Source organism: Thermobia domestica, chromosome 2, assembly GCF_964235325.1.
Source record: "Thermobia domestica chromosome 2, izTheDome1.hap1.1, whole genome shotgun sequence".
NCBI lineage: Eukaryota > Metazoa > Arthropoda > Insecta > Zygentoma > Lepismatidae > Thermobia > Thermobia domestica.
Window position 1 is genome coordinate 370,356,077 of NC_137455.1, and position 25,367 is coordinate 370,381,443.

Below are 25,367 nucleotides of genomic sequence, written 5' to 3' on the forward strand. Positions count from 1 at the left end.
TTTATATATAAAGATTGTATATAGGTAGAGAAAATTTAATTGCGATTTTTTTTAACGCTAAATTTCTTAGGACATGGCGAGAGATGGCGAATTTGGCACTTGGCAGGGGAAGGTGTTGACAACACCGCAAAAGTCAGTATAATACAATATAAATGTATTAGGTACTGCTAAGGTAAACAGGAACTAATTTACGCACTGACCTGTTTCTCATTTGTCATTATTTTTAAAAAGCCGGAACCTGTCCCGTTTTCAGCTGAAAATTTTATGGTCACTATCTTGAAATTCTCGGGCAGGAAGAATTGGCAGAATCATAAGTGACTCACAAAGCCATTCAAAACACCTCCAAAAGCCATAGGAATGATTCAGAAAAAGAAAATTGGGTGCCGTATGAGTTGAAGTCGAGAGATGTTGAACGGCGTTTGTTTGCTTGCGAACAGCTGCTTGAAATTGAAAGGCAAAGACGAAAGGAATTTCTGCAATGCATTGTGTCTGGGGACAAAAAACGTTCATTACGATAACCCCAAGCGCAGAAAATCATTGGGACGTCCTAGCCTTGCTTCCGCGTCGACGGCTAAACCAGGTCGGTGTAGTGTATAATGAGATTCTGAAACCGACTGAAACAATCACAGGCAATGCCAAGCATTGAAAGACAAACGGCTGTAATACGAGAGACCCGATAAAGTGATTGTGCACCATGACAATGCTCGACCACATATTGCAAAGTCGATCGAAACATAATTGGAAACGTTGAAATCGAAAGTGCTGTCCTACTCATCGAAGTCTCTAGACATTGCACCATCTGACTATCACTTGTTTCGATCAATGGGACAGCCTGGCTGACCAGCACTTTCGTTCTTATAAAGAAGTCAAAATTTGGATCGATATCTAGTTCGCCTCAAAGGATGAGCAGTTTTTACGACGCGGGATTCGTACGTTGCCCGAAAGGTGGAAGGAAGTAGTGGGCAGCGATGGACAATATTTTAAATCGTAAATGTGTAAGCAATTTCTTTAAATAAAGCCTCGAATGTCGAAAAAAAAAAAAAAACGGCGGAAGCAAAGTTGTACACCTAATATTATATATATATATATTTCTTCCATATAATTAGAGTTTAACGAAAAGTGTCCAGCGATATATACCAATTGATAGACCTAATCGAATTGAAGAAAATGAAGAAAATTGAGTTGTAAGAACTCATGCTGGGTTTTCAAAAATAAAATGAAATGAAATCTTTCAGTTGAACCTCCCACGACTGTGCCCTTTAGGCTAAGGGAGACGACGATAAAAGCAAACGAATTATGGAAGAATTGGTGGAATGAGAATCTTGGAGGAAACAGGAGTATCCTGAGAAAACGCAGCGCATCCCTCTCTCAAAAAAAAAAAAAAAAAAAGTAGAGAAATCCGGAGTTGGCTGTCACACAGTCAAGATAACTTGCTTTGTAAACGAAATTTTATTCAAATTCGGACCTTTTTGTAAAAAAAAAAAAATGTTCAAAACATCATTAGATATAATTAAAGTTGGATTGTGCCATTTCCAATGAAACATTGTATCACTCCAAAAATCCCATGCTCACAACCTGCGCGCTAAAACCTGCCTGTGGGCACCCCTGCTTTCATCCAACAATTTCGTTCCTCTAGGTTTATAAACTTTCTCGATCACATCCCTTACTTTATGAATTTAAAATTGTTCTAAATTCATCCATTCACTAAATAAATAAAGCAGTACAGTTTTCAGGTTTTATTTTTTCCTTACTAGATACAGTTACAGACCTAACAATAATAATAATGCTGACAACATAAAAATCAAAAACAGCATTTTACACTCTATCGTAGTAGTTTATGTAAAAATATATATATACATAAGACACATATATTACTAGGATTAATTGTTCATACATAAGCACTCTTGTATAATGTATACATATAGTCTTTTAAAATATATATATTTTGCATGTGGATTATTAATTCCACATTTTTGTTTCGTTCTTTGTCGAGCTACTTTGCTCGAGCATACATATTTATATATATTAGTCTTATCACAGAGTTTATTTGTACGTTTCAAATTCGTTGTTGTCAACTTGCCGAATAATTTTTTGAATTTGGGAATACCAAGCACAGAATACCACTTCCTGTAAAGATGGAAAACAAAGTATATATGTTAGTTACTCTCTTGATGGTAAAACAATATTCTTTTTTGTAATTGTGTAACATTTACAATGTGAACATAATAATTTTTATTGGTTCCTTAATTGATATAACAATCAATACGTTTTATGTTTCTTAGTAGATTGGAGTTTGCCAGCTGTAATTTACACTATGTACGCATATTAATAAGCCTATAGTGTATAATTAGTACTTATCAGGCCCGCAACTAGAGGGGGGCCTGTCCCCCCTAAACTTTTCATGGCCCCTCAAGACCTCAATACAAAATGCTATTATTAATTTAAAAAAATCACAATTTAGATATCTGTAAGAGAATTTTTAATGACTTGGCCCCCCTATCTTATTCATGGCCCCCCAAACTTCTGTGTCTGGTTGCGGGCCTGGTACTTATATAGGTACTAAGTGGGTCGAAAGTAGCCTCATAGTTGTTTCAGCATTAGTTCACATTTTAGATTTTTTTTTTTTTCAAACAGTAATTCCAAATAGGTATTCTATAACGTTGATCTACGTTTTAGAAATGTTACAAGCTATTTCCTCATATGTCGGTTTAGATTTTTATTATTAGACCTATTAATTGCAGAAATTGCAAATAATTTAAATTAAGAGCGAGGAAAGTGGGTCGTAAAGCAATATTAGAAATGTGAAAATGTGAAGCAAGTATCCACAGCATGCCAAGGAGCTTTAAGTATTCTGCCCCTAACTTTACGCCTATCACATAAGTAATAAATTTAAAAGCACAAGTTCGATAGTTACTTTACCGATCGATATCTGGTCTTCGTAAGACTTCTATGACTGGAGATTATCAGATGAAAGTGACTAACGTTTGTCAACAGTTCAAAAACATATATACCCACGTCCTGCTGTCGCTTACGGCTGGTACATGGTCTCTTCAAAGACAACCCTAATTGCCGATTGCAGTTCTGCGAACTGATGCGTGACCACATCGGTTTGGAGCCAGAACTTTTTGATAAGATCGTACGTGCTTCAAATTAGCAGGTCACGTGAACAGCCACAACTGCGTGTGCTGTGTAGATGATAATCCTTGTGTTACAATCATTTCATAAGTGAATCATCCTGACATCATAGTGTGGTGTGCAATGTCCAGTGGAGGCGTTGTCGGATCAGTTTTCTTTGATGAAACTGTGGATGAGGAAGATTGTCTACAAATGTTTCGTGACGGGGTAGTGCCATAACTCAGTACTAGAGCTAACTTCTGCGAACTGTTTTTTTTTTTTTTTTTTTCACCAAGACAGAGCATCTCTCCACTATGCTTAGCAATAAAAAGAAACTACGTTAACCATATCTTTCTACAGGGTTGGTTCGGAAATAGCAGCATCAAATGGACACTACGTTCACTTCACTTAACACCAATAGGTTTCTTTTGGAGGGTGTAGGAAGAAACAACTTTTACGAGAGAAATCCCCATACAGTAGATAAATTTTTAAAAAATATCTCAGAAATATTGAAACTGATGCAGATAAGATTTTGTGACGTATTGTAGACCTATACCATAATATTGTGGAAATGTTCAAAGTATGCTGCAATGTTGAAGGTCAATTTGAGCACTTAGGAGATTACACTGTATTAAAAAAAAAAAAGTAAAGTATTAAGTGAATATACATAGACAGTACTCAACAAATATGGCTGTAACAAATATCTATAAATGTGTCATGCACTGCACAATTATAAAAAGTGTAATTCTATTTTTGGCTCTTTCCGTATAACTACAGGTGTATTGTGACACTTCTTTGGCGGAGCATCAGCGCGTACGAATTATTGTCCTGGTGATGAAGATTTGTTAACTGACATTTTTTGATTCTGAATTCGGACGCAACACACCTGAGAGCTTCAGCTGTCAAATGTTGTCTAACTTGCTGCGACTCATAATCTAAAATTAGGGGGCCACGGTCGCTCAGTGGTAGAGCGTTCATCTCTGGTGCTTGGGGTCCCGGGTTCGATCCCAGCCCCCGCCAAGTGAACCTTGTGGTGGACAAACACCGTGCTCGTGGTTTTTCTCGGGGTCCTCCCGTTTCCTCCCACTTTCTTCATTCCACCATTTCACTCATCTCTCATTATCACCGTCTTTTTTAGCCTAACCGGCATAACCGTGGGACGTAAAAACTCAAAGATTTCATTTCATTTTTTTCATTTTTCATAATCTAAAATTTGGGATTTGGTCTACTAACGCCATTTCGTCCCAAAATTTACTATATACCGTGTATACAGGGTGTTTCAAAACAACACCGACAACGTTTGGAAGGTGATTCCTGACACCAAGATAAAACAAAAAGTATAGACCAACCTGGATGCACAAATGCTTCCTTTCGGAGTTATAGGCTGCCGAAAACATGAAAAAATGAACTTTTAAAGGTAAATAGCTCCAATACTATAGGACCTACCCTAGTCGGGTCAAGACTTCATTTAAGAACTAGTATGTGCCCTATCCAAATATCCATGTTTCAGAATCTTGCGGTACTTCTGCAACAGGTTTTACAGAGGTAGTTGGTGAGTACTTCAAATTATATGTCCTTAGTGAAATTCGCTCTAGAAAAATTGTTGCGTGAGTACTCTTATATCAGGCCTCATTTCAAACCAGTCTTCGCAAAGTGTTCGTGGGTAACGATGGGTGATGAGTCTGTCAAGAAAAAAAAATGTGGAGGATAGATAATTCTAAAATGGAAATTTTCGTCACTGATTTCATCTCAAAAAATCAATAGGCTATGTATGTGATATTAAATATTGCAAACTAAAACACAACTTTCGTTGCATTGACGTAAACTGATATGAAATGAGCCCACAGAGGTCTTTTTTTTTTTTTTTCGATTACTTCGTTTGAAAGTATAGTTTAGGCTTAGAAAAAATATTTACAGTTATGATCATCAAGTTTAGTACGTTATTATGATTATTTAAAAAAAAAAAAAACATTCTGGTATTTTTCTTACTCTTCACCACTTCTCGATTTTGATGTCTGTTTTATTTATCCAACAAAATTGTCAAAAGGAAAAGAAAACCTAGCTGATATGCTTTTAGTGCAAACCCAAATTTGCGTTTTGGTGAAGACCAGAATTGAGAGAATTGAAAAAGTAATTAAAGGTAGTGAACTGATGTCTAAAAAGCCAAATAATAATGGTACTGATACACTATGGACTGATCACGGGATCTCCCAGTGGAAATATGGCGTATGGACAATCATACTGCCTGGATTTAAAAAATGAAATGAAATATCTCAGTTTGACGTCCGATGATTTTATGCCCTTTAGGCTAAGGTAAACAATGATGAAGACAAGCTAATGATGATGGAAGAATTGGTGGAATGAGAAAGTGGAGGACAAGAGAGTACCTCGAGAAAACCCACGGACACGATGCTGTCCACCATAAACTTAGTTGGCCGAGAATCGAACGAGGGACTTCACACACCAGACTATTACTGAGCCACCGTACGCCCCTGCCTGGATATCATATGGATAAAGGAATTCCTCATATCTTCCTTTCTGAATTTGTTTCTTTTGCTTAATATGGTTTTCAAAATATTTTGTCTTCAGTCTCGTGTCCCTCTGCATATTTTATAAATTTGACAATTATTAATTACAAAGAAGCTTGGTTGCATTAATATCATGAATTCGTTTTTATTCAACTTACCTATAAGCATGGCTCCAAATAAAAACATAGGGACGACGCAATTTAAGTCAATGAGGAAACCAAATACCACGTTCCCTAGTAACGCTCCACCTCGTCCAAAGATCAGAGAGAGTGCCACTGCCATTACCCTGAAACAAAGTGCAATATGAACATAGTACATATATACTAGTAGTATATAGTAGTGTACTCAGAAATTCGTCAGGCTCTCAAGTTCTTGTAATATCATATGTTTGTGTATATATACACAGCATGGCCCGGAACTGGGCGTACCCCTAATTGTATTTCTTCGAAGACAATGTCAATGGACATTCTTACCTGGAGATGCTTAGTGGTGATTGGTGCCTCAACTGGAAGAAAATGGTATCAAAGACACTGTTGTGATACAGCAGGATGGAGCACCAGCGCACACTTCGCGATTCACGTGCGCAATTACCTGAATCAGACATTTCCTGGCCGCTGGATTGGAAGAGGTTGTGCATCTTCACCAGCTCCCTTTGCCTGGCCTCCAAGAAGTTCCGATCTGACTACACCAAACAATGCTCTCTGGGGTTTCATAAAGCAACAAGTAAAAAACGCTCAATATTACACAACGCAGGAATTATGAGTAGCTGTGGAACACGCCTTCCCCCTCGTGATTTCGGAGTATCTACGTAAAACATCTGCGAGAACTTGGCGCAGAATTCAGCTGTGTTACGACATGGATGGTGATTATACCGATGTTTATGACTCTTAAGACTTCAAGGTAACTTGTTCTATCATAATATTCTACCATAAATAACACTATACTGTTGAAACTAAAGGGGGGTAATCCCATTTCCGGACCACCCTCTATATACCGCTTTATCGCTAACCTACATGAAGCACTACTAACACCACTTAAATGAAAATAATTTTGTAATTACTAACATATGAAACGAAATGAAATCTTTTAGTTTTACGTCTCACAGTTATGCCGGCTAAGCTAATGAAGACTGTAATGATGAGAAATGAATGAAATGGTGGAATGAAGAAAGTAGAACGAAACGGGGAAATCCCGAGAATACCCAGAACACGGTGTTTGTCCATCACAAAGCCCACTTGGCGGGAGCTAGGATCGAACCATTGACCCCAAGCACCATACGTGAACGCTCTACCATTGAACAACCACCATGTCTCCTTATTTATATAAAATTCATATGTAATTATTTCATGCCAAGCACAATACAGTCCCTAAATTAGAACTAAGCTAGTCATTACGTAGAATTTCGTCAAAAGTTACGGTTCAAGAACGCAATTTCATTTTCTTTTAGGACAAACGTGTTTCTAATACTATATTAGTAACGTCCCACAATTATGCACCGAGGCTAGGGAGACAACAGGAACGTAGAGTCCATTAAGATATTAGGGCGAAGAGTATTCAAATATTAAATAAACTCAAAATAATGATCCTAACCATTAATATAACATATTTCATTAATATACGATATATTTTATAATGCTCAGTATACAGGGTGGTCCAAAAGTGCGGAAACACCCAAATAGAATCAAAACTTAATGTTGCCACGAGACTGACAAAAGCATTCGAGAAGAGAGACAAGATGAGACGAGCAAATATTTTCAAGACAAAACACGAGTTGAGACATGGTTTGCACGAGACGAGACAGAACTATTTGAGACAAGACGAGCATATCTTTTCGAAACGAGACGAGAAATGCTTTGCACGAGACGAAACGAGACAACCAGAATTCTCGTCTCGTCGCAACACTATTCCCTTCTAAATATAAAAATACTACTTGAAATACTGGCTGTGCTTCCTGTCTCTACAGCTTCGGTTGAACGAACCTTTTCAAAGCTGAGACTAAAACATATTTGAAGAACAGAAAATGATAAAATATGTTGAATGAACTTGCTTTACTATCTATTCACACACATCACAATTTTACATATCACTATCGATTGTCATTGACCATTTTGCTGAATCTGAAAAATCAAAACATTTATAATTCGTGAAAAACAAACGCTAGCAGATTGTATTATTGTCTGTCTAGCATCTTCTTACGGTGATACAGATGCTTCTAACTGTAACAGATACTTCTACAAGTGACACAGATACTCCTACAAGTGACACATACTTCTAACAATGACACACAATTATAACAGTTACCCACATACGCAACTTGTAACAATAGCTAACAAATGAAAAATATGTCCTTACCTGAGACTTGTTGGAAATATGTCGACCATAATACAGTAAATGGCACTGGAAGCGAGATTGGTAAATGCTCCAAATATGCAGGAGAGAACAAGATTTTGGTCGGCATTTTCGACGAAATACATTCCAAAGGCACAAGCACCAGATATAATATAACTTAATACTGGAAAACAAACAAAAAATTAAACTACATCTTCAGCACAGTCTTAGCACATTAAAAACAAATAAGGCCATCTTCTCTCGAGTTATGTATAAGTGTGTACCAAATATTCAAAAAAAATGTTAGAATATGATTGGAGTATCACTCGAGAGCCTGTTACCTACTATACCTAAGTTTAAGTCCAATGACTGTACTGGCCAGAGTTCGCGTCCTATCCACCAGCAGGAGAAACATGAGCCAAATATACTATGTAATAAAGGATATATTATGTGTTTCACTAAGTAATTGGACTTTTATTCACTGGCTGTGTGAAAGAACTAACTTCGCTGTGTTTTCTGAATGTTGTCATCAGTCACAATGGTTGTCTGCTGAACATGCTATTTTCTATAGGTCTTTTTTTCTTTGTTGCAGGGCGATCACTACGCGCAATGTTGACCACTGCTTAATGTGATGCCACTCAGCAATGTCCACCTACATGTGTTTTGTACGTACAGCTGCAACGTAATTTCCTGTCAGGTAATATCAGGTCTAAGAATAAGACGATATGGAAACTAGTAAGTTCAAACGGACTGGTATGGTTACTGATGAGCAACGAGAGATCCGGAGCAGATGTGGAAGTAGCACGTGAATCAACCGAATGCAGTTTTAAATTTGTACGTTCTCTCGCGCGAAAACTAGTCATCTACAAATCCATAGTGAGTTACGTACATCACCTGTACAATGAGGGTTGTGAGGAATGTGTGTGAATGTGCATTGATCCGACGAATTAATAAGACATGTGCTTTTTGGCGATAAATCTATCCTCCATTAAATAGACATGTCAGCCAGCAAAATTATTGCATTTGGAGCGACAAACTTTAAGCGGGCTTTATTGAATGCGTATGAGATAGTTCCGAAGTCAACTTAAACTGGGTACCACACAGAGAAAAGTCAATGGACTATTGGTCAAGAAAGTGCGATATCTGGATATTCTAACCGAATTCATGTAACCTCAACTTGAACATGATATCCTTAACACGGTTGTTTCAGCAGGATGGTGCTCCTCTTCATTACACTGTACGAGATTATTTCAACTGTTTTCAAACTGCTAGATACCTTTACCCCCTTTTTGTGAGAGGACTTTCCAAACTACACGTCTATAACTTATCACATATACGTACATCAATACCTTTGAGAACCTCAAAGATCGAATTTGTCATGCAGTGTCAGTGGTCATGCTACCACTTCTGCGAGAAGCATTCCGTGTAACCGTACATAAGTAAAAATCAGACAAAGATAATCTTCAAGAAATCATATATGCTCTCTCTTTTAAAATCTATATTGTATTATTTTCATTTATTTTTCACTTTCATTGTCACGTTTACCTCAAACGTTCTACTGTACGACACACCGGTTGAGAATCACTGTCCTAAAGCATCCGTTGTAGTTAAGAGCATCTCCTACAAATGATGTTAAAAATACGTATATATCAAATTTAAAATTCTTCAAGTTCATGTTGTTGAGTTGAGAATAGGTGACCGTGGTGTCGATTCAGATACTTTAAGCAAAAGGCAGGCCTGTTGTTTGCTTAAAGTCTATTTGTTTTTCGAATTTTTTCAATATTTTTCACTCTTATTATTCATGCACATTTGTTTTCGATCAGAAGAAGAGTAGTAGTAATAGTAGTAGTAGTAGTAGTAGTAGTAGTAGTAGTAGTAGTTGTTGTTGTTGTTGTTGTTGTTGTAGTTGTAGTAGTAGTTGTAGTAGTTGTTGTAGTTGTTGGTGGTGGTGATGGTGGTGGTGGTATTTATTTCTGTGCTTTCAAAGTACAGCAAATTTTAGACCGTGTTTCAATTTTACATGAATCATGAAGCTGTCATAAAATAAATCTTGAAACCCTATAATATTTCTCTATGTAAACATAGTATTGAAAGGGAAATACATTTTTTTTCATCTTGCAAGGAGTTAAACCATGTTCAACTTTCTGGGTCGTCTTGCTTGCTATCTGCTATCGCCCTCCCGCTGAGAAAGAAAAAAAAAACAGTTTCGCTGCTTCCGAAACAACGGAATTTTTTGGACAGGAAGGGAAAGCGCGCCAAAATACACGTTTTTAATGAGGAAGTTCACTATTTGTTCACTAGAGTGTAGTGCTGCATGGGTGGAGATATCTTTCTTGCTTTCAGAAAGTTGTAATGTATAAACAGTAAATAGAAAGATCTGGTTGCAAGATTTTTTTTTCTTATGACAGCTACAAGATTCATGTAAAATGGAAACGCGGTCTTAGTACCTGAAAATTTACAATGCTAACGGAATATACCCGTGTTGTTATCTGAACTTACGGCTGGCAAGGAAGGAGGGTGATTGATTTTCTCCTAGCGATTAAGAAGAATTTTCCCCTTTTTGTTGTTAATAGTGGGGAGAAGGTTTTGTACCTCGTCTCAGCAGGAATGGCAATGGAAGGTAGCATTAGAATTATGTTCCCTTTGTGTGTCAGAATACACTAGTAAACCCACGTTGAGCATAAACAGAGATATGTCTTCTCGGGAAATGTTATAGCAATAGAGGGAGAATTTTCTTCCAGACCACTTCCTGAAATAATTCTTCTAAGCCTTTTTCTCCCAGTTAGCAGGGATCGATATGTTGGATCGTTGTCCTCCACCTGTTTCTATCTTGTGTCATATCCACTGTGACACCCTACTGCACCATATGGTTCTTAATGCACTTCTTTGGCAGGGCTCAGGCTAGTTTCTTCATTCAGTTCTATAGCATCCATTCTTGGAACTACGTATTTTCCAAAGGTTTTCTTACATACTCAAACGATCGCAGTCTACTTTCTTGCAGTTTCTACTACCTTTACCTTTCACCTTTACTGTTCCAAGGATCACTTCATTCTTAATTTTGTCCTTCCGCGTCACTGCACACATCCAACGCAGCATCCTGAAATTAGCATTGCTTATATGGGTGTCAAAAGAAGTAAAGACAAGGAGAATAAGAAGGTAATTGGTGTGTGACAAAGGGCATTACTCTTACATCAAAACCAAGAGGACATGCTTCTGAATTCGAAACAAGTGACCTGCCATTGATTGATTGAATAAACTTAGTACTGGTACTAGTAGTAGTAGGAGAAGAAAGAGGGTGGTACTAATGATTATAATTACTACAAGTAATATACATACCTAAGAAGAATTTTATGCCAAGCTTATTGACACATAAAGGAAGCCAAATACTGGGAGGTATCGAAGCTAATCCTACAATCAGTGTGTTCCGATAAACAGAATTTTCAATGCTGTCAGCACAGAACATCTCCTGAATGTCAGTCGTATTCTTCAACACAATGGAAGCCACCTCACACACGGAAGCCGTTCTGTTTGGATATTGTTGATAGAATGCGTCAAATCGCTTAAACAGTTCAGGAAACCATAGCATCAGTGTATAATAGCTGAAAAAAGAAAAGGAACGTTAAACACAGTGGCTTTTGTTAAAACTTATGGTTTCTTAGGAACAGCTTTGGACATAGCTCATAGAAGTCTTAAATTTCTACACTTCTGTAAGTATTAGATCAGTTTTCCACATGGTTTTATCTGAACTTTCTTTTCGAAAAAAGTGCATTAGCAAATAATAGAAGCATATCAATTGTTTGGTTGAAGGTTTACGTTTTGAGATAAGACTGCGTATATAGGTTAAATGTGATCCAAGCCACGACTCGGAAAGATGAAAATGAAATATTCAATTTTATGTTCGACGATTACACGCTTTAGTTTAAAGGACATTGGTAGTTTATGAGAGTTAATAATTATGAAAGAATTCATGGAATGATAATGTTTAAGGAAACTAAAGAACACAGAATAAACCCACAGACATTATGATGAACATCACAAATATGCATAGCCTGACGTCCACCGCTTTACCACTGAGCATTTCTGCGGTCAATCGCTCAAGCACCGCTCTTACAATACCGGTGGATCTACCTTTAGATATAAAATGATAAAGTATTTGTCATACGCCATATTACGATAGATTTCAATTTAATTATCATTATAATTATGTCCTTATTGAATTAGTTACTTTTCACTGGAAAACAGGATGAAATTTGAAAGCCTTAAATCAAGGTAAAATAGGACAACGTAAAGGAAAAATTAAAATGTAAAATTCGACTGTCTCCAAATTCCTACTGCAATTAGTATATACCCAAAAGTACCTGAAGACCTATTTTCACTTACAAGACTCAGCTCAGGTAGCTAAATAGCAACAAACGAAAAAGAAAATTGAGTCCTTGCAAGTACGTAGACAAATTCCCCAGTGTTCAGAAAATGCTGTCTACAATGCACTGAGCAGAGTAGGTTAGTGGGTCGGAGTGGGTCACATCTTGTAGACACACGTACCACTGACCCACTCAGAAATCTTGACTCACTTGACCAACGACCCACTCCGTCTCTGGATACGCGTACAAACAGATAGGTGATAAGTACTGTTGAATAATGACTGATAAAATTAGTTGATGTGGAAGGATAAGAAACATCTCTTAGAAAACTTATAAATATCGTCCACCAGTAGTTTCCATGGGCTGATTTTGAACCTACTCGTAAAACAATTGCACCTAAAGTGAGAGCTTTACTATTGGTGCAGGAGATCCTGATTCGTTTCTCTATGAAAGTCTAAAGAGAGTGGATTGCAAGTTAATCACAAATCGATGTCTTACAGATACAAGTAAAAGGGATGCTTACTTTGATTCGAATCAACCAACCTTCTTGAACTGAAATATTGTACCATCAGTTTTAAAACTTGTAATATTTATATTTTCTCTAAAATACCTTCATAATCTGTTATTGAAAGACCTTTCCACAATGTTTTAAAAATTATAACTTCAGAAGAGTAACATTCTACGAAGAAATTATCTTTCAGCTGAAAAAGCGAAACAAAATTTCATCCACATTGTCATGGAGAGTTACCTACCTTGCCTATAATGTAAATACAGTAGTATAAGAGTGACTTTGGTCTGACAGAAAATGATCCTGTTAGGGTCGCCATTTTAATAACTGATGTGGAGCCATTTAGGCGACACTTACGGCAGTGGTGCCCACCCCCCCTCATGTCCATGACGCACCCCCCTCAATTCCTTATCCGTAGGTGTTCTTCCATGAAAAAAAAATCTTTTCGATTAATTTTTACACCCTCTCAAACATATTTATATAGATTTTTAACCCCCCCCAAATATTTCAATGACGCAGTTTGCGTCATAGCCCCCCCTTGTGGGTACCCCTGCTTACGGAAGTACTCTTATATACTACTGAGAATCCCACTCAATGATCAAAACTTTTTCTACTGTTTATAAATACATATCATAGAAACTGAGTAAGCGATTGCGGCAAAATTTCTTGAAACGAAAGGTAGTGTTTCAAAGAGTAATCTAATTTTTAAAAATCCATTTCTAGGACAATTCAAACTATTTATAAATAGATTTCAATTATATGATCTTACCTTGTCATCAAACCAAATTGTATTGTGCATGTAAGTACGGTCCATTTTATCATTGGATACTTGAACAACCCTTTGCTTTGTGTCCAAATATCTGCTAACAACGAACATGCTGCCTTCTCACGCTTTTTGCAATGCCCAAAATTTGAATTTTTGTCGACTGGTACGTCCTTCTGGAGATTTTTAATCTAAAATAAATAATAATAACATATAAATTACTCTTTTTCTCAGTTCCCACTCAACTAGTCAATACAATGTATTAAGTTTAAATGTTCAGAACTATAAAGTCACGTAATGTCGAAAGATTTTATATGGTTTTATAGTTCAACCACTAGAATCTTCAACGAAGGAGTAACTAACACATAAATATACTTTGAATCTTTATTATATTCTCCATATTCATAATATTCAGCAATTATCAGGGAGAAGGGTCGCTGAGATGAAGAGTGGTAGTTCCGATGACGTTTACATCCAAAATTAGCCCACAACAATGATATTTAATTTTTACTGTCATTTTTACCAAACACATGACGTAAGGAGTTGTGTATTTAAAGTTTTTATTTCAATCCAGCGAAGCAGGTGATCAACATTAGTGAATGTACCGTATAATTTGTCTGTGCAATGGACTGTTTTGCCAGTGCTTGGATATGTGACAATTTGTTACAACAATATGGTGCTTACAGTTTATAGTTCATATATCGTGTGACGAAAATTGTAGAGATACTTAAAGAAACAAAACACACTTTTTAAGATGTCCCGTTTCATGGAACATCTTAACTTAAAGTTTGAAATTACAATGTAAGCTCTTTGAACTTCGTCCAGGAGGTTAGATATACAACGATATTGTATATCTATGCAATAAAATACTTCAATTTTCTTATCTTGATTTTGGGCAACGGTGCGTAAAAGTACACAATCTGCTGAGTAGAAGAAGAAGAAGAAGAAAAGAGATAATATGTTGTTGATTCTAAAATATAAAGAAATAAGATTTAATCGTAGTAGCTGAAAATCTATGTTTTAAATGTATAAACTATATTCCTAGTTACTGTAACAGTAAACAAACCGAAAAAGACGACCGACGACCGAAAAAGAAGATTATTATTAATGTGAGTTATTGAAAAGAATAATAAAAAGGTAATAGAGATATAAGTGACGTGACTGATTTAGAGTAATTTAATCGTGTTGATATATTTTTAAATCTACACGAAGTGTGGGCTAAATATAACGCGTAAGAATAATAAGTTAATAATCGTTACATTTTAGATGGCAGTTCCTATACGTTACAGATACTTAGTTCAGACTTGCAAGTGAAGATATTTGAAGTAGACTACAATTTTTAACGTAATAAATATGTTATAAAAAGATACTTTAATATAGTTATTAATTCAAAGTTCACAAGGCACAAAATAAGGACTTTTTTTTAAAAAAAAACTATCTGTATCAAAGTGCTAAGAAAATAATCTTAAGGAAAATAAGAACACTTACTGGATACCAATCTGCAGGATTTCCCGTATTAATACTGTAGATCCTCCTGAAGACCATAAGAGCTGCTGAATATTGTCCACTGTCCATCAGAAACTTTGGTGTCTCTGGGAGGAACGCAAGACACACGGCAATCACTAATGATGGAACAGCACAAACAGCTACAAACGCATTCCAGGATTTGAACATAAAAACCGTAGATTGGTAACTCCAATCTTGAGGAATAACAAGCCATGCAAGTCCTGAAAAATAGTTAAGAAAGAAGTTGTAGATACAGTTTTATATACTCCTTAGTGGCTGATGAACTCAATATTACTATCAAATCGAAATAAGCGTAATATGTAGCTATGACTTAACTCCTAAAAAGATACATTGAACATGTTTTTATAATAAATACAGACAGAAATAACCTATCCCTGTGGTTAATACGAAGGGTAATGAAAAAGTTCCCGGAATTTTGTTGTGACTATATTAAAAGAATGTAGGTACACACTCACTTCATGACTTTCAAAATAGGCTTGTTGAGAACACACACACTTTTATACCGCTTCTGCCATTGCTGGAAACAATGCTTAAGGTGGAACACCATCTGGAAGTCAGTAGATATTTTAGTTCATTCCCTTAACTACTGTGCAATGAAACGTTACATATTATAAATATTGTACTATAAGATTGAGTATTGTTTCAGCTACAGCACAATACACTGATTCAATTTGTTGTCTCTCCTGATATCGAAAAAGTAACAAATAAAAGAATATTTAATTCGTTTTACAATGAGCACCACACGATGGCACTTGCTGTAAGATCTTATTAAAAGTGCTCAGTTATACGAAATGTTTATTTGTATGTGTAAAGTATTTTAAAATAACGATCTTATTACGAAATAGATATATTGTTTGACCGTTTTTCGTGTTATGTTTCATATTTTATTTAAATATTAATTTACATTTAAGGAAATAGATTTTGAGACGAAATTTGCGCAGAGCGCCATAATGCGGGAATGTCAAATTTGTACGTTTACTGTAGTAGTCACAATAAGAAAATTCCTGGATTCTAGGTTTGCAGTTCGAGAAGGGGAATTACGGTAAGGGTCGATAAATAATTTCTCCAGTAAGTATCTAACCAGAATTCCATGATTACTCCCTTTATTATCTAGAATCAGTAAACACTCGACACTATCTGGCAATGCCGTACTATTCAAGCAGTGTTTAGCATAGCACAGAGAACACCTAGTGATCCACCTTAAAGCCCTATTTTAGTATGTTCCGAAGAACGATGGCAAAAGGGCTCACAGAAACGAACATCCCGGATTTAACAACAGTGGATTTCTGGCTTTTTCCCTGGATCAAAAAGGGCAGTTTTGTCACCGTAGAAGCCATCCAAGCCAACGCGACGGCTGAAGTTCGGAACATTCCAAAACAGAACTTTCAGCGTGGTTTCCAGCAATGGCAGTAGCGGTGAAACAAGTGTGTGTGTTCTCAAGAAGCCTATTTTGAAAGTGTGGTGATAATTAGTTACATCCGGGGTCTTTTTACTGCCCTTCGTAGATATCCTTTCTATCTGCATGTAGAGAGACCTGTATTCTTTGGTTGAAATCACACTCACGGCACATCCTTTGTTAAGCCCAGTTATCTAGTTCACTTCCTATTTCCCCATTTGTATGATCATTACAGTAATGTCAAAATCAGAATCTTCCATACACTTTGATTCTCCAATAACATTACAGTTATTTCAGGATTTGTTCTTTATCTTGCATAGTCTTTATATAAATTATAAATACCTGGTAAAGCTATAATTCCTGCAGTCCAAAACATCTGCAGCCAACATAGAACTGTACTTTTGAGCCTTGCAGGTTGAAATTCTCCCAAGTATGGAAATACAATACTTGTGGCTCCTGACACACTGAAAAGTAAGAATAAAATTAACACTAGTTAACAAATTTAAACTTTTTGTTTGTTACATGAGAAAAATCACCTGATCTTAAAGGAACTTTTTGCGCTGAATTCGAATATGCACTCGGTTTCTCTCCATCACGTACAGTTTTCCCGTAACAGAGGGATTTTCGGGAAATTCCCTCAAAAATTTCCCTTTTTCAGATATTTTATTCCCCTAACTCCTGTCCCCTTACATATAGTAACATAGAAATTATACCTAAGTATACCTTGATTTATATTTAATAAACCCTAAAAGTTTCGTAAAAATCGCTTTGTTCTTTCTAGAGAAATAAATATATTTGTATGTATACTGTGTGCACTGTTTATTGCACCTGATAGTAATGCTTTCAGATCCCCTGAGTTGGGGTAAAAACGATTTGCTTTATTACTACAAACACAGACATAAAAATGAATATTTACAATAGTCAACAACACACTTGTATTGCTCTCTGTAAATTAGAAACGTGTATAAAAATAGAATGTACTTCCAACGTATATTTTTTTTAAACGTACAGTACATGTATATCTTAATACATATATATACAATTCTCCAAGTTTTTTCGTTTTGTTCATGAAATGGTTATCAATATTTGTTATCAAATGTAACAGAATGCAAAAGAAAGAAAGAATGGAATACAGACTCATTGTTGACAACAATGAACTAATGCAGTCTGAATTTTCCACTACGGTATCGTTTCCCCCCTCCCCCGCACATTTCTTTCTTTCTTGTGTTCTTGACACCTGGTGAGGGAGTTTTGTACATTTTCATATTGACGTGTGGTTTAACACTACTTCACTTTCAAAGTTGTGCTGCTAAGAGTGCTTTCATGTTTGATCTTAACGGCATTATACCCAACTAAGACCAGAAGTTTAGTTTGTGATCAGTACAATGGCGTCAAGAGGACGGCGTTCGTGTGTTAACTCACCAAATAGTTTTTGTTACGTGTGTGGCCAGTTTGTAGTTAAAGGACAGTGTAGATCCATTACGCCATCGGTGAAACTAGCATATTATATATATTTCGGATGTGGTGTGGGAGATCAGAACAAAACTTGGGCACCCAACATAATTTGTGCGTCGTGCTACGTCACTTTACTTGCATGGGCCAAAGGAAATGAAATCTTTCAGTTTTACGTCCCACGGTTATGCCGGTTAGGCTAAAGGAGACTGTGATAATGAGAGATGAGTGAAATGGTGGAATGAAGAAAGTGGGAGGAAACGGGAGATCCCCGAGAAAACCCACGAGCACGGTGTTTGTCTACCACAAAGTTCACTTGGCGGGGGATGGGATCGAACCCGGGACCCCAAGCATGCATGGGCCAAAGGGAAACGGAGATTCATGAAATTTGCTGTACCAATCCTGTGGAGAGAACCCACCAACCATCTGGATGATTGTTATTTTTGTCTCACAGTAGTTAAGGGACATTCTAAAAAAAGCAAATACACAATAAGTTATCCCAACGTTAAATCCGCAATTAGACCTATTCCGCACGGGGATGAACTTGCACTTCCCAAGCCCCCTACCAACTGGGAAGAGATATGGCCAAAAGACTCTGATGATGATCATGACCTTGATGAACTATCGACATCAACATGTACATCCAAGGATCCAACGTTCATCCCTGACTGTGTTCGCGAGCCACATTTCATCCGGCAATGTGAACTTAATGACCTAGTCCGTGATTTGCACCTGACAAAACAAGAGACGGAACTTCTGGGATCAAGGCTCCAGCAGTGGAACTTATTGGATGCAGAAACGAACATATCAGTGTACAGGAAAAGGCATGTTCAATTTTCAAGCTATTTCTCAATGCAAGATAATGTGTGCGTATGTACGGATATAAATGGGTTGATGGCGGAGCTAGGAATTCCTTACGTTCCAGAAGAATGGAGGTTATTTATCGACGCGTCAAAGGTCAGCCTTAAAGCTGTCCTTTTACATAATGGAAATAAAAAACCTTCTATACCACTTGCGCACTCAGTGAAGATTAAGGAATCCTATGACACCATGTCAACTTTGCTAAATCTTATAAATTACAAGGACCATTCTTGGCAAATATGTTGTGATCTCAAGGTAGTTGGTATTTTATTAGGACTGCAGTGCGGTTACATGAAGTACCAATGTTTTTTATGTTTATGGGATAGCCGAGCTGATGACAAACATTATGAAGTGAAGGAATGGGAACCTAGAGTGAATTACGTACCTGGAGAATGCAACGTCAAATACGCTCCTTTGGTAGATCCTAATAAGATATTACTACCGCCACTTCATATCAAGTTAGGACTTATGAAAAACTTTGTCAAAGCCATGGACACATCTGGTGAAGGTTTCAAGTATTTGCGACATAAGTTCCCTAACCTGAGTGATGCTAAGATTTCAGCGGGAGTGTTTATTGGTCCCCAAATTAGGAAATTAATGCTTGATGATAGCTTTGACAGCAAGTTAAACAGTGCTGAGCTAGCTGCCTGGACAGCATTTAAGTGTGTTGTGCGCAACTTTCTGGGCAATAACAAAGCTGAGAGTTACACAGAAATCGTACAGGACATGATACAGAAATACAAAGAGTTGGGTTGTAGGATGTCTTTAAAAATCCACTTTTTGCACTCCCACCTCAGCTTCTTTCCTGCTAACCTAGGTGCTCTCAGCGACGAACAGGGGGAAAGATTCCACCAAGATATAATGGCAATGGAGAAAAGGTACCAGGACGATGGGATCCTTCAATGATGGGGGACTATTGTTGGGGTCTTGTTAGAGAATGCAACATTTCTTACAAAAGAAGGAAGTAGTGTACGTTTTTGTAACCCAATGGAAAGTTCATATATTGTGATAGTTTTGATTGTCTTTTCATGACCTTTTGGTACATTTGTATTATTGTTTATTGTAAATTGTCACACTTGTAAATTATATTGTATTATATTTTATATATGTGTTTGTGGTAATAAAGCAAAACGTTTTACCTCAACTTAAGAGATCTGAAAGCATTACTATAAGGTGCAATAAACAGTACACACAGTATACATACAAACATATTTATTTCTCTAGAAAGAATAAAGCGATTATTACGAAACTTGGAGGGTTTGTTAAATATGAATCAAAGTATACTTAGGTATAATTTCTATGTTAATATATGCAAGGGGACAAGATCTTGGGGTGTAAAATAAACGAAAAGGGAAATTTTTGAGGGATTTTCCCAAAAATCCCTCTGTTACGGGAAAATCGTACGTGATGGAGAAAAACCGAGTGCATATTCGAATTCAGCACAAAAAGTTCCTTTAAGAACAGGTATTTCCTTTTATGTAACAAAACCTTTGTTAACTAGTGTAATTATTAATGGGGATTCTATGGATATTTCTCTACCACTAGTTTTCAAGGCGTGATTTTAGAAGTAAACGCATTGATTGTCAGACGAAGTTAAATTAACATAATGTCCAAACATTGATTGATATGTATCAATTTTCTTATCAGTGATATTTATATGTAGTTTTAAAATTGTCATTAATTTATCAATAAAGGTTTTAATGACTTATGTATAATACCAGGAAATATCAGAGGGTTAACTGAATCTACAGCAAAGAGAAACAAAGTTATGTGTATTCTTGCCAAATCCTATAGGCATTTTTGTTCTCGGCCGAAGCACCCAATATTATGATCCAACTTTCCGATGTGCCCAATTACAACGTTTTTAGACTTCTTTGCTATGATTAAGTCCTCTCAGATTCTATGGTCGCTTCCATGATATAAAGTCTGCGACTCAATATCGAAGCTACTTGCTTAATTGTATTTATGATTCACACCAACACTATAAACACTAAATCTCATTCAAATAGTAATAAAACAAGTAGCCCTGTGACGTGTACAACACATGTGTTTGATTTCTTTGGCATGACATTGTCTTAATATTGAAATCAGAAGTGATACTAGATCTCTACCACTTCCAGTTTTAGTAGGGGTAGAAGTGAAGATTATTCTTGGGGTGCTTAATTGATTCCAGAAAACCACTTCTCGCTATCAATTACCATTTTTACTCTGCAGCGATCAACGTTGATATAGTGATCAACGTGAAGTAGTTGATTGTACCACTTCCGGTTTTAGTTGAGAGATTACAGTGAAGATGGAATTTATTCTTAAAACGCTTAATTGATTACAGAGAAGCGTTTCTCGCCATCTATTACAATCAAACAGATCCAGGGAGGCGAACGGTCATTTGCTTCTTCATCGGCACAGCCATCAGTATTGCAAAAGCCCGATGACAAAGAAAATAATGTCTTCCACAACTACCCGCAAGCAGGCACGTAGCCAGGATTTCGTGAAGGGGAGGGTCCGTGACATGAAATACTGTGGTCATCACAACAGAGGCTCGATCATTCTAAACTATTTTACTGGAACATATATTGGTTCGTTCAGCCAGGATTTCGTAGCGGGGGGGGGAGTGACATGAAATTCTGAATGCCCAGGAGCTCGATGAATCTAAATTACTTTACTATCAACATATATTGGTTTGTTAAGACAATAAAATGAGAATATGTTGGTAAGTATTTTAATAACAATGAGAAATCTCGAGTAAAATAATTTAAAAAAAAAGTGCTGAAAAAGATTTTACAATATTTACATCCTTCCTCTGTTTATTCAAATATAACAATTTTTCTTTCATTATGACCCCAATTATTATAAAAATACATATTCACAATTATAAAAAGTACATACTCAATAATGCCTTGTAAAATATTTTACAATATCTGCGTTCCTTTCTCTGTTGAATCAAATATTAATAGAACTTTCTTTCCACATAAATTTTTGTTTTTATTATTCCGTCAACTACTGTCTGTTCAAATGACAGGTTAAAGGAGCAGTGGAAAATTGTTTTTGAAATAACATGTTTGATACTGCAAGGATGCGATGACGAAAATTTATGATAAAAAATGTCCTCGTTGTTACACAACGGTACTATACTTTCGGAAGCTTGAAATCTCCCTTGAAATCCCTCTGACTAGTAGTAGAAATTCTGAATATTCCGTAACTCTTCTAGAAATTCTGAGATTTTCGTAACTTTTCTAGAAATTTCAAATTCCCTGACTCTTCCAGGATATCTCGCTCACCTCGCCACCATGTATTTCAAGTAATACAAACCTCCTCATAAGAAAGAATAACCAAAAGCTTCCTGATTTTTTAAAATTTTTAACACGATCCTTCTTTTTCTCATTTCGTTTTTTCATCCTTCCTTATTTTTTTCATTTCTTGTCTCGAAGGAGGGAGGGGGGGTCCGGACCCTCCGGACCCTTCCCTTGGCTACGTGCCTACCCCAAGAATCTCCCAGACCCGTTCCCTGACTACTGTTTTTACTCTAAAGCGATTAGCGTTAAAATAGGAAATAGTTTATTTCTGATTTTGCAGCCATTTTCGGTTTGAATAGAGGCTTAAGAGATAAGTTGGTAGTCATTCTTTGAACGCTAAAACTGGTAGCAAAAAACCGCTTATCGCTGTCTCTTATCCCTTTGGTTCTGTACATCTATGAAACCAACAGTTGTAGTGAATCCTGTAGGGAGATTGGCAAGATGTACTAAATGCGTTAGCTGATTAAAACGGAAACTGATTAAAAGTAGAAAGAATTGTATTGACTGTGCATGTTATATTGGTTGATATGACTTTTGCAAGAAGGTACGAAGTATTTGTTTATATTGTCCAAATTTTGTGTGTGTGTTTATATTGAAATATTGAGTGAAAATCATATTTGGTATTAAAGTATGTGTCCAGTGGTACATTTTGTTAATGATTTATTTGCAGTATTGATATATAATTTATATATGAGAATGTTAATGTGTAGTTAGGCCTATTTAGTAAGCCTAACAGTATATGGAAAGTTTCTATTTAACTATCAACTGCAGGACATATATAAAACTTGAAGAGTAGTAACAAATCCCTATTATTCCCGGATTTATTTATTTATTTAACAATCACCAGATACAGTACAGATCAGAAGCCATTTTATACTGGATACCTAACAACAATAACAATGGAAAGAATTTGCGTAAGTTTGGGCCAGAGCCTGTTTAGTAGGTACCATCCCGACATATGCCTAGTAGGACTGAAGTATGACCTGGAAAACGCCAGTCAGGATGATCAGCAGCGGGAATCAAACCCACGACCTACCGAGAGAGAAGCCAACGCCCTACCACTTGAGTTACTTTGCTCGGTAATTTTTATCTAGAAAGCTAAAGATGGAGACAAAATTTATTCTTAGGACGCTTAAACGATTGTAGAAAACAGTAACGCTAAAACCGGAAATGGATTATTTCTACCACTTCCGGTTTAAATATCACCTTCTCAAACAAACTCTGTTCTTAGCCTTTGAACCTCTACATAGGAGCTAAAAGTGATGGTGATCTGTCAAGTATTTCTCGAGATTCATTGTCACTCGGACGGACGGATACATGGACAGACTATAAATGTACACTCATGTCCAAAATTATTGTCGCAGGTCGACAACTATGTTGTTCTACGAATATAATTTGATAACGAATTCGCCCGGAATTTCTTATAATGTTAATATGCGTATAATCGGCAAAGACAAGTATGTGGTAAATTTCATGTCAAAAGAGCAGTAAATAAGAACAATAAAACGAAAACAAAACTTTCTTCTCCATTTAGCAACATTTTGTTTTACTCATTCTAATTTTCGTATTTATGATTCTTTTTCTATGAAATTTATCACAAGTTTACATTTCCCGATTATAAACATAGTATCAGTATTAAAAGTGCCCTGCAACATCATTATCAAATTATATTCTTACAAGAAGACAGTTATACATATGCGACAATCATTTTGGACATGAGTGTACATAATTGAGCTTTGGTAAACCACATTCCTTAAAAGTTACTAAATGGTTAAGTTTCTTATTAAATAATGTTAACAATGACTTACGCAAACCCATTGAAAAATCTGAAGATGAGGAATAACCCAAAATACTGGGAAATGCTTGAAGCAAAGCCACAAACTGCATCCAACATTAGAGCTCCGAAAAGAAGCCACTTCCGGCCTTTTACGTCAGCCAAGGAACCCCAGAAATACGAGCCCATAACCATACCTGTATGGAGGAAAAGTAATAACATTAAGTTCAACGAAAATTCATTAATTTCTTTTCTTTAACTAATAATATTTCATTCGCAGGAATTGAAAAATTAAGATTTAAAAACGAAAGGAAGATTGGATTTGTTTAACCCTAAGTACACCAAGGGATTACGCGTAACGCTGCACACCAAGGGACCGTTTAAAATGTCCACTACATGAATCATAAAATGTAATATGTTTCTCTATTTTGTGCCTTCAGCTTTATAGTTAGTACATAATGGAGACGAATATTACATTTTCTGGGACAGAAAATAATGATTTATGTGACAGACACTTTTTAACACTTCCTTGGTGTCAGGCCCGTAGCCAGCCCAAAAACTTAGGGGGGCCAGGCTGAAGTTAGGGGGGCCCGATCCAACCATATGATAGTTCATCACCATATTATAGTTCTTTTGCAAGCCTACTGTAAAACTTTTAGGGGGCCAGCAAAAATTTAGCCCCCCCTAGACCCCCACTGGATACGGGCTTGCTTGGTGTGCGGTGTTACGCGTAACACCCTTGCTGTACGTAGGATTCCACTTTTAATATTATTACTCTGAAACCAGAAAGTCTTTTCCGTTTAAGGTACGACGCTTTGCGTCAGCTGCACCCGTAGCGACGTCTAGTGTCAATCTTCAACTTTAACTGGATATAACCTCATGCATATGATGGTAACACGTTACAGGAAGGGAGGGTATTTTATATCCACCATTATATACCTATTTTTTTTCTAATTTCGGGTTATTTTCTAGAAAAAAAATAAGAAATATTGAATGCCCGAAATTAAAATTTATATTCTTCCCGACACAGAACCTAAGTTATGACATGATACTAAAGAAACATCCATAAAAATTCTTATCCTAATAAAAGTGCAGTTTTTAACCCACCTTGGTGTACGTTGGGTTAAGCAACATATACTGTAATAGCACTTTATTTTAATTCGGGGGGTGGGAGGGAAAAACACAGTGGTGCAGGAAAGACTACCCCGACTAATATTGGAAAATACATCTCTGTATTCAAAAAAACACTGTCTCGTCTCGTTGACAACCTTGAGTATTCCCCCCCCCCCCAATATTTTATTTTCGCCGGCACTTATGACTAAGAACATTTATATCTCTCAGAAATTATTTAGAGAAAAATCACACTGAGAACCAAAGATCATTGTATTTATAGATGAGGAAGACTATATAACTCACCTAAAAGAGGTGCTGCATTTAGCCATCCTTTATCTTGTGACGCCAT

General features: G+C 36.5%; 1 protein-coding gene across 1 annotated transcript; it reads right to left on the minus strand.

The window, feature by feature from the left end:
* Nucleotides 1-1,808: 1,808 nt before the first annotated feature.
* On the minus strand, nt 1,809-25,367 carry LOC145679622 (synaptic vesicle glycoprotein 2C-like). Its single transcript, XM_081750198.1, has 9 exons — nt 25,322-25,367; nt 23,940-24,102; nt 16,868-16,989; nt 15,091-15,329; nt 13,609-13,793; nt 11,307-11,569; nt 7,995-8,154; nt 5,801-5,928; nt 1,809-2,127 (listed from the first exon to the last, which is right to left on the minus strand). The coding sequence occupies exons 1-9, from the start codon at nt 25,365-25,367 to the stop codon at nt 2,072-2,074; spliced, it is 1,362 nt and encodes a 453-aa protein (XP_081606324.1). The 3' UTR covers nt 1,809-2,071.

Excerpts from the sequence above, each read along its gene's own strand:
- LOC145679622 (XM_081750198.1), bottom strand. The coding sequence starts at position 25,367 with ATGGCGTCACAAGATAAAGGATGGCTAAATGCAGCACCTCTTTTAG. Across the intron at positions 15,330-16,867 it reads AGGAATTATAGCTTTACCAG|GACTTGCATGGCTTGTTATT; the intron begins GTATTTATAATT and ends ACTATTTTTCAG. Across the intron at positions 13,794-15,090 it reads ATCCTGCAGATTGGTATCCA|ATTAAAAATCTCCAGAAGGA; the intron begins GTAAGTGTTCTT and ends TATTTATTTTAG.